Genomic DNA, 10,350 nt, shown 5'->3' with positions numbered 1-10,350 from the left:
TTGTTGTTGTTGTTTTAGTGGCTGTGGTATTTATTTAAAACAGAGCTTCCATAGTGATGGGCATTTAGATTGTTTTCAAAGTTTCCATACTAAACTCTCCATTGACCATCCTTGCACACACATACATATATATACATATATACATATACACACACACACATATATATGTATATATATGTACGTGTGTGCAAGGATGTATATATATAATGTATATATGTATGTGTGTATATATATTTGTGCACTTATCTGACAACTTAGAATACATACCTAGAAGCGGAATTGCTGAGTCAGAGAATGCACCTTTAAAATAACAACACGTTGCCAACATGCTCTTCAGAAAGGTTAACCAGTTTTAAATTACATTAGTAGTATATAGGCATGCCTCTTTCTCAATTTCATAGTGATAGTTGATGTTTATAGTTCTTTTTAATTTGTGACAAGCCTATGAAACAGAAATTCATCTTTGTTGAAAAATATACTTTAAAAATACTGGTGAAATTAACTTGTGATTTATTATTTATTAAGTTTGCCAGTGTTTTTATTGTAGTAGTTTAAATGTAATGTTCTATGGCTTTATGGTTAGATATTTTCTAAATTTATGTTTCTTCTTTTTTCTAAAGTTTTACATTTTAATTTCTAGTTCTAGGAGATGGAGGACTGTATCTGACAAACCTAAATGATAGCTTATCTAGTACTCTGCATGATGCCCATGAAATGGTAAGAAATGATTGACTCCACATTGAATTCTGATGTGAAGAATTTCTCGATGAACTTCTTGCCATTGATCAGGGCTTTTTCTCAAATATTTGGCTTATAGACATAAAATTTAATAAAATATCCATGAAGGAACTTAAGGTTTCTTACATATCTCTTTACCATAATTGTGAGAATGAAAATTGTTAACCTCTGTGGCTCCAGTAGTTGAAAAATATTAATGTAATTAGGTAATGAAATGCTAGCTGATGTTGGACGTTGCCTTTACAATATTTTAGGCAGGACCTTAGCTGTTTAAACTAACTCTCTTATAATACATTTGTGTTTTCCCTAACCATAATTATAATTCTTTGTGCTAAAAAATAATTGAATTCAATGGCTTAAAAAAATACTGAACTAGGACCCAGAGATACTAACCCTTTTTTGTTATTATCTAGCTCTGTGGAAGAAAAAAATGGCCCTTAAGTTATCATGTTATATATTTTAATAGATATAACTTATAAAATAATATGGGGGGAAAGCATAAATGAGATGTCTTTATTTTGAGATAAGCATTATACTATCATTTGGCCTATTTAATGTCATTATGGCATCTTTATCCATTCTTAGAACTTGAAGGTGCCAAAGCATGTTTAAGTTTGTTCAAAGTAAATAGCTGAACTGAACCAGTACTAATTATAACATCTTTCATTTTCTACATTTAAAATGAAACTCTAATTGATATTTTTACTAAGACTAAATCAGATACACTACAAATTCATAATAAAGTCAAATGCAGAAGTACAATCTTGAAAAACTGGGAATAACTTTTATGTGCCAGTAGATATTTATCTGTATACAGCTGGGGAAATAAGGACTTGTAATCTAGAGTTAATAAACTTTATTTCATTCAAAATAAAATACTTAAGTAAAAAAAAAATATGGAATTTAAAATCATATTAATACTTGTATTTACAAGGGAATCCAGTTTCTCTGACTCTTAGGCCCACACTGTCCCTCATTTTGGAGACAGTTTTAATTTGAGGCACCAAGAAGCCTAGGCTGGGTGTTCCAGTGAGGGCTCACAGTTAACCTGTTCCCTAGCCAAGTACCAGCGGTCAGCACAAAGGCAAAGGGATAATTGAAGGTCTTATAGATGCCTTAACATATTTCTGCAGTTTTTCATTTTTGCTTGTTGTTTAGGTTGCAGCATCACTGTAGTGCTTTGCCTCCTTATCACACTGTGGCATTGCTTTGGGTACTGCATAAAGGAAGTTGGAAACCTTGTGAGCCCAAGTATAAAATATTTATGAATCATTGTAACTTAGTCATATGACATAGTTAATTTTCATGTGTTTATAATCTCCAGTTTAAATGTAACAAAATTACTTTATATTATAGTTTATATTTGAATCAAACATAAAGGGTTTTTAATACAGTCAAATGGGAATGAGAACTAAATGAAAATGGAGAATCCATCTTCTTTTCATAAAGTGCTAATATGACCATTTTCATGATGACTGCTAAATTTTAGTAATCATAAATTGTGAAAAATACAATTGTTTGATAGAATTTTTTTGATGTAGTAATTGTCTTTATATTTCATTCAGGAAGATGATCCTCCCAGTGAAGGACAAGTGATTAGAATGCCCCATAAAAAATTTCTTGGAGATGCAGTTCTTTCTCTCCTTGCTAAACAAAACCAGGAATCACTTGTTTCACATCAAGCAGTCAATCATTCAGAGGTACTTTTGAACCATTTTTTTTTTTTTTTTTTTTTGGTTAGATCTACATGCAGGAAAAAAATAACTAAATATCTCTACTTTCAGTTCAAGCATACTAATACTTCAATTTATTTGGGGGTCAGATTGTAGTAACTTTACCCTGGAATCACAGAACTATAGAGTTTTACAGCTGAAAGGCACTTGGGCCATCTGTTTCAGCCTTCTTATACTACAGTTAAAAAAAAAAAAAATGAAGCTCCTTTAAGTGATATATGAGAATCATTTATTCATTTTTTTCTTTCCACAACCATTTACTGAGTATCTGCTATATCCCAGACACAACCTTGGAAAAGATAAAAAGAGGGAGATAGGACTCCTACCTGTAAATAGCTAGCAGTCATGTAGAGAGAAGGGCTTAATCGATTACCATATAGTGCCAATAAAAGGTCAGATAGCTGTGTTTGTATGTCTGTATGCGCTCAGAGGATGGAAAACTCCACTTGAAGTTTGATGGCACTTTCTACAGGATATGATATTGATGTGAATCTTTAAAGACCCATAGGATTTTTCCAGGCAGCAGTGAAAGGGAAGGACATTTCAGAAGCAGAAATAGCATATGTTAAGGACAAGAGCCAAAAATGATTAGGGCATATTTAGAAAGTGTTGAAAATCTTCATGTGACTAGAGCTTTAGATAAAGAGATCAATCTGGAGAAGTAGGTTGAACCAGGTGATCATAAATAACCTTAGGTGGTAGAAAGGTACTGTAGAGCCCATTAAGATATTTTTGGGTAAGGAAGTCACAACCTAAGATATTTAAGAAGGAGTATGGAGGTTTCATAATGTAGTCCTGAGGTTTAGAGGAGAAGAAGGTGAAGGAATGAATGCCCATGGATTCCTGGTCAGATTTCACCTGTGATTTTTCACCCCAGTTGGGCCTTCTTGCTCCCTGATGTTGCTCTGGGCTTACCAATATCTCAGCTTGGGTCATTGCCAAGATCCTCATGGTTAAGGGGCAAGCAGTGATGATCTCAGGTTGATGAGGGAAAAAAACAAGCGCTTTGCCCCAATCGTTCCTCTGACTAAAGCCCCTCCTACCACCACCTCCTCGTGATACAGCCCATTTCTTCAAACACACCAGATCAAGTTAGCCATCAGTCTTTCTCAGTGTTTTTTTTTTTTTACAGGTTTTACTCAGTTCTCAGAATCCATGCTTTCTTCTCATTTCTAAGTTACTCTAAGGTTGATTTGAGGATAGGGAGCTTGACAGCCTTCGTTACTATGTAGTCCTGGCAAAGCCAGAAGCCCAGAAGTTGGAAATTTATCCTCTCCAGACCTTTTTTCTAAGAATCTAAGTATTTGCACTTGTATGCATTCATGCATATGTAGAATTTCGAGGTGTATATATGTATTGTTCTACAACCTGGTTTTAAAAATTTAGCTATAAATCTTGAAGAGCTACTATATTCTTTTAATCTACCATTTGGTATACCGTAATTGTTCTATTGAAGGCTTTTTAGATTGGTTCCACTTTTTTTCTATTCAAACTATTGCACTTGTGAAGAATTATTTCACTAGATCAGTTAACGAGGGGTGGAATTGCTGGCTCAAAAGGTACAGGCATTTATATTTTAAGTACTAATAAATTGCTCTTTACTATATGAGATTCTTTTCCCATATGACACATGAAGTTCTTGATCTTAAAGATTTGCCAGTCTGCTTAACATTTGACATATTTTCATGTTTACAGAACTATTAAGTATTTGTTTATAATAAGAACTAGTAATAATGATATATTTATATATTGAAATATTGCTTTGGTAAGAAAAATGCAGCTTTTTTTTTGGTGCTTAAAACTTCTTGCCCAGAGGGGGCTTTAGGTCAGTGAGAGCAGTATGATGGCAAAACTGCAATTTGTACATTTATGTAATTGGATTATATACATTACTATTAGTTATAGACAGCGTAACTTAGAAAGAAAGAATTAAGCTTTGAGTATAATACAGAAACAATATGTATGAGTGTGAGAGCATTTTGTGAAGATTAACTAAATCTTCAGTAGGATCATAAAGTATTAAGGTGTTCAGCAGTTATAAGTACCCTAGAAAATTGATTCATAATAGAGAAAGTACTGTATATTACACAACATTTTACATGGTAGTGACAGAATAATATAGGCACTGTGAAATATTTCTCATTAATTTCTAGAGAAAATATATCCGCCATTGTTTTTCTAAACTTTGCCCAAGAGTCTCAAAGGGTTTCGTATTAATTGCAAAACATCATTTTCTATTTGAATGATGTTTAGGCAGTTGGTATTCCCAAAGAAAAGTCAAGTTAGGGATCAAAGAGAGATAGAAGTGTGTAGAGAAGAATTAGGGCAAGTTATAGAAAATCTTGAATTCTGTTTCAGCAGTGATTTCTTCACATATTCTAGTAAAAAAATTCCACTTGGTTAAAATTAACTCCTTTCAAGTGAGAAACATGAGAGCTTCCAGATATTGGGATATTTATTCATGTCTTGTTTAGTAAATTTATTAATTAGAATATCTCCAAGTCACAAAACATGGTAATGATTAGATATCTAATTTTTAATAACAGAAAGAAAATAGAAGTCTTAATTTTTTATAAGTTTTTTATTTCATATATTTGATAAAGAAACATATTTGTACTTTTTTTACTCTCATACTTTCCCAGGTAAAGAACTTTATTAAACATAGTTAAAGTAGTCTTCTTTAGTCATACTACTTATTAAAAATGTAATTATTTGTATAGACATAATCTTTATATCATTTAAGATATATTCTGCTCGTCAGTTGTTTACTATAAAGTTTACACTAACAACTTTAGGCAATTGTTCTTAATGAAGAATGAGAGATAAATTTTCTATTCTAATTTGAAGCTTTGTGAACAATATGTAAGGTATTCCAGCATTTAGTGTCTTAAATAATAAAAATTTTCTCATGTATTTTATTGATATCTAATTCGAAGGTTGAAAAAATAGATAATGGTTATTTAACTTCATAAAAATAAGATATTAAAAAGAAAGCCTATGGCTAGGTACCTCATTAAACTAACTTTTTAAACTTGTCTTTCATGTACCATGTAGGTGATATAATAAGCACCTTCTAAAATACCTTTAGGTAGTCAAGTGGTCTGTATCGTGCATGGTATTTGACAAATATTTCCTGTTTTGACTTGGCTTTAATATAATGGTTTTAACAATTGTTTCGACTTTTTGCAGGACTTGGAAAGCAGTGTGGGTGAAATTAGTGAAGGACAAAGGCCCAGGTTGACAGCAGCAGCAGAGAACATCTTAATGAGACATTCTGTCTATGGGCAGCAGCCTGTCACTAATGCAGAGTCTTTGGATCAAAAATGTGCTCTTAAGCCATTATCTCAGCAGTTTAACACAGTTACAGGTATACACCAAAATATTTCTTCTTGATGTATCATCTGGTAGAATATTCACTTTGAATTCTATTATACTTTCTTTGTACTATTTCCATGCTGAATGCTATATTCTGTTTTGTATTATAATCTGTAGTAGTATTCCTAATCTGAAATCGAGAAAAGTGTTTATTTTTAGCTGGGAACTTGCAAAATTTCTTTATTGAAGAGAGTCTTCATAATTGAAAAGTTTGGTAACAACTTTTTCTGTGAGATCTACAGCAGTTTCCTCAAATATGACTCATTTTTCAGTGTTGGTACACGAATCATTGCATAGGTGGTGCATGAGATAATGTTGGCGATATGCATATGTACCCTTAAACATTTTTAATAGTGATATAGTTATTTTAATATATACTGGAAAAAATATAATATCAAAACATAAAATATAAAACATCAAAAAATGAAACATCAAAGCTTTGACATAGCAGATCTTATTTAGGGTTAAGATTAAATTAGATAATACTGTAGAAATTAATTCTTTACACTATATAAATTTCTAAGTCAGTGCTCCGTGCACTCAGGACTATTTCGGAACTTTATTACCTAAACTTTCTGCTGTTTCTGGGGAAGTAGAACAGAATAGAGACTATCAGTCACTATAGTTGATTCTCTTTATCTGCAGTACTTGTGTTCTCTAGAGTCACCAGGAACACTGAATTAGCAAGTACTGAACCATTGCTCCTAGGGAAAATATAGGGTTAGGTTCCTATAAACCTCTGCGTAACATTTTTATCTGTTGATTAATACATAACCTTTTTTTATGTATGTTTCTATTTAAAGACACTTATTTAATATATATTGTGGATTCATTAACATTGAACTCATGGCTAACAGCACTATAACTCATGCCTGAATGAAGCTTGTCTAACGCAGATATTTTTTCGGCAAGGCCCATCACAGCCTTCTCGCAATTAGGAACACTAGAAAGCACTTCAACACTATGTTTGGGGGCCATTTTAAACAACAGAGTCACCAACAAAATGTACAAAAATGTGAAGAACATGTCACTAAATAGTAAAAAGGACACTTGTTTGCAGTGTAAGAGCTGAAATAAGAAAGCAAAGTGTCACTTCATTCAGCCTCAGCTGGTAAAGTGTATTAAGGTGATTCATATTTTTTGCTTCTCTGTACATGTTCACATATGACTGTGATAGTGCTGTGAGTATTAATTTTGGTGTTACAACTAAATTTTATCACGTAGGTGAATTTGCAGATACGGAGTCTTCAAATTAGTGAGGATCAACTATATATATTCTCATTTGCCAATTTTCCTATTTTTATTGTTGCATTCTCTTAAGTGAAAACCGCTTCTGGAGATATGCAGATTTTCCAGAAATCAGAAAAGGAAATGCCTGAAGTTAGAAAACGTTAGTATAGAGTATTTAAAGTCTCAGTTATATATTGAGTGAACACCTTATATCATTCAGAATTGAAAGAATTTCAAGACCGAATTTTCCATGGGAATAAATGTAAAGTAAGATTGAAATTATTTCTCATTTTGTGCATTAAATGTTTTACATTCTTTTAAATTAGTAGGATTCAAAATCAGTAGGATTATAAAAACATAAATTGTGACATATTTGTATCCAGTTATCTGTGCAGATTGCAGTTAAACAGAATTGACACTAGATGGCTCTTGCAGATCACATGAGAGCTGATAGGTACTAAGGAACAACTAAGTACTCGTTAAATTGTTATAGAATAAAATCCACGAGAATATATCGTATTCAGTCCCTCCTTATACTGTGATAGCATCTAGCAGGTTACCTACAATATAGTGCATTTTTAATAGTAGGTACATGGTAGATATTTGTTTAATTTAATTGAAAAAATAAGTCATGTGGCATAATATAAGATTGAACATATAGATGAGGCAGTAAAGCAGAGTGACTAAGAATTTGGGCTTTCAAAGTTTCAGATGTCAGTTTGAATTCCAGTTCTGTGTATTTTGGGTCAAGTAACCCTAAAATATAAACTGGTATTTTGAACAAATTGTGAAGACTCTGGGATTTACTATCCATTATAGCTCTTCATGTATTCAGAAAACTTGTATTGAATACCTACTGTGTATCCGGTACTATATTAGTGCTATATTAGGCACTTGAGATACAGAGATAATACACATCTGCTCTCAGGGAAGTTTATAAACTACTATAGGCGAAATACAAGAAAGACAACAATTACAATATCGTGTGATTAGTACAACACAGACTGCTGTGAGAGCGCAGAGGAACTCAACCCGCCCCTGAGGGTTCAGAGGTTTCCCACAAGAGCCAGTGTGAAATTGAATCTTAAAGGAATTAGCCAGATGGTGAATTATGATAAGCATGTTCCAGTTTGTTCATTTATTCATTCAGGAAATATTTTTTGAAATGCTTGCTATGCTCTAAGCACATTCTGGGTGCTTGGAATATAAAACCTGGTAAGGCCCTGTCCATAATGAACTAGTTTTTTCTCTCGTTAGAGGAGATGGCAAAAATATGCAATGAATTATTATAGTTATTGTGAAGAAGTCCATATAGGATGGGAGTACAGAATAGTTGTATCTGTGAAGGACAATCAAAAAAGGCTTCATGCATGAGAGGAGGCTTACTTGAAATGAGTTCTCAAAGATGAATAGATGTTTGTCATGTAGTAGGTGAGGAATGACCTTCCAGGCAGAATATACAATGAGACAAAGGGATAAAGAATAGCAAGACTTAATCAGAAATATAAGTTCTTTATTGATAAATTAGAGCTGAGGATGCAATGAGATTGGAGCCATGAGCAGAAAACAGGTCTTAAAAAACCCTGAATGATATATCAAGTAGTTTTTGGATTTATGCTAGACAGTAGGAATAAATTTTTGTGCTAAATGAAAAATAACGTCAATCTTACTTTATTCTCATGGAAAATTCAATCTTGAATTTCTACTAATTCTGAAAGTTTTGTAATATTCACAGATTCTTTAAGGATTATAAGTAAATGAGTGATATCATATTTGCCTTTTATTTAGCAAGTTCATCTGAGATGCAGTGTGATGGACAGATTGGAGAGGATTAAGTCTAGAGGCAAGGAGGCTGATTAGACAGCTATTAAAGCAAACCTGGTGAGACATTATTCAGCAGCAAGGGTATATAAAAAGAGAGACATGAGAGAAATTGAGAATGACCAATTTTTAGTTTGAATATGAGAGGTACAAAAGAAAGGAAAGTCTAGGAAATCTCCAGGTTTCTGGCTAGAATGATTGAATAGATGGTATTTGCATTCACTGAGAGAGAGGGAATTTGGAGGAAGGACAGAATTACGAGGAAATATAGATGAGTGGGGTTTTATACATGTGGAATTTGAGGTGCCTTTGAGTTTCATACAAACGTAATGATCTATTAGACATGCCAAACCCAAAGCTGTTGCTGGCACTGGCAATTTCAAGTGGACTTAGTGTTCTCTGAAATTCTACCGCAGTTGCTTTGTCATAATAACATTCTAGTAAAGTAAAATCAGGGATTTCAAATTATGATTAATTAAATTAATTGGACTTGAATGAAATACTTTAACCATCCCTTTTACAAAGGGTTAACTTACATTATATAGACAATACACCTACACTCAAAGAACATTCTTTTTAGAAGTGACACAGCAAATCCAGCATTTTTATGATTGCTGTCATAGAATCCTTTCCTGACTCCTTATCACTGAGTTGGTACCTGTCATATGTGCTTTCTGTATAGTCCTCTAATGTCGCCTGCCTAATGTTGATGTTATTATACTGATTTATAATCTCAGTTGAGGGTAGGGACTTTACTTTGTTCACTGTCATATCCCTGTCATCTAGCAGAGTATGTAGCCCTAGTGCATAGTCAGTAAATATATGTTAAATGATAGAGTATTACATGAGTTGAAAGCTATTATGCACTTTAAATGCTTTTGGGGAGATGTTTGATTATATACCTTCTGGGTTTCTATGTTTAGTTCTTTTCTTTCATCGAAATTTACCTTGTGTCCTTTTAATTAATTTTTTCTTTATACCCATACATTCACCACATATAATTTTACATAAAAACAAAATATGTTTATGTCATACATTAAATTGTAGACTCTTTTTTTTTTGAGAGCCTTTCATCCACCCTCTTCTTCCTCACATTTTTTTCCTGTCCCATATTATGCCTTACCCCAGGTAACTTCTAGGAAGACTCTGGTGTATAAACTTCTTTTTCCTTACACATATATAATCATACGCATACACACACATGAGATGTATACGATAGGCACACATAAATGTATGTGTGTGTCATTATTTTACAAGTTGAGATTATATCATGCACACTCACCTGCATTTTGTTTTTACTCAGTAAACTCTTTGGAAGTTACTCCAGGTCAATTGATACTGCTTATATTTATTTTAAACAATGGCATAAAACCTTTTAGTGTGGATTTCTGATAATTTATTCAGTCTTTGTTGATGGATATTTACTTTATTACCATTTCCCTCCACTATAAGT

General features: G+C 32.8%; 1 protein-coding gene across 1 annotated transcript in view; it reads left to right on the top strand.

The window, feature by feature from the left end:
* KIAA0586 (KIAA0586 ortholog) overlaps positions 1-10,350 on the top strand; it is an 85,539-nt gene that overhangs the window by 44,565 nt on the left and 30,624 nt on the right. Inside the window, exons 27-28 of the mRNA XM_023527206.1 lie at positions 2,304-2,438; positions 5,661-5,838. Of these exons, the coding sequence (XP_023382974.1) occupies positions 2,304-2,438; positions 5,661-5,838 (313 nt within the window). The remainder of the gene's footprint in view (positions 1-2,303; positions 2,439-5,660; positions 5,839-10,350) is intronic.

Source organism: Pteropus vampyrus, unplaced genomic scaffold (assembly GCF_000151845.1).
Source record: "Pteropus vampyrus isolate Shadow unplaced genomic scaffold, Pvam_2.0 Scaffold15, whole genome shotgun sequence".
NCBI lineage: Eukaryota > Metazoa > Chordata > Mammalia > Chiroptera > Pteropodidae > Pteropus > Pteropus vampyrus.
The sequence above is the reverse complement of the archived record's forward strand: the minus strand, read 5'-3'. Positions and strand labels throughout refer to the sequence as shown.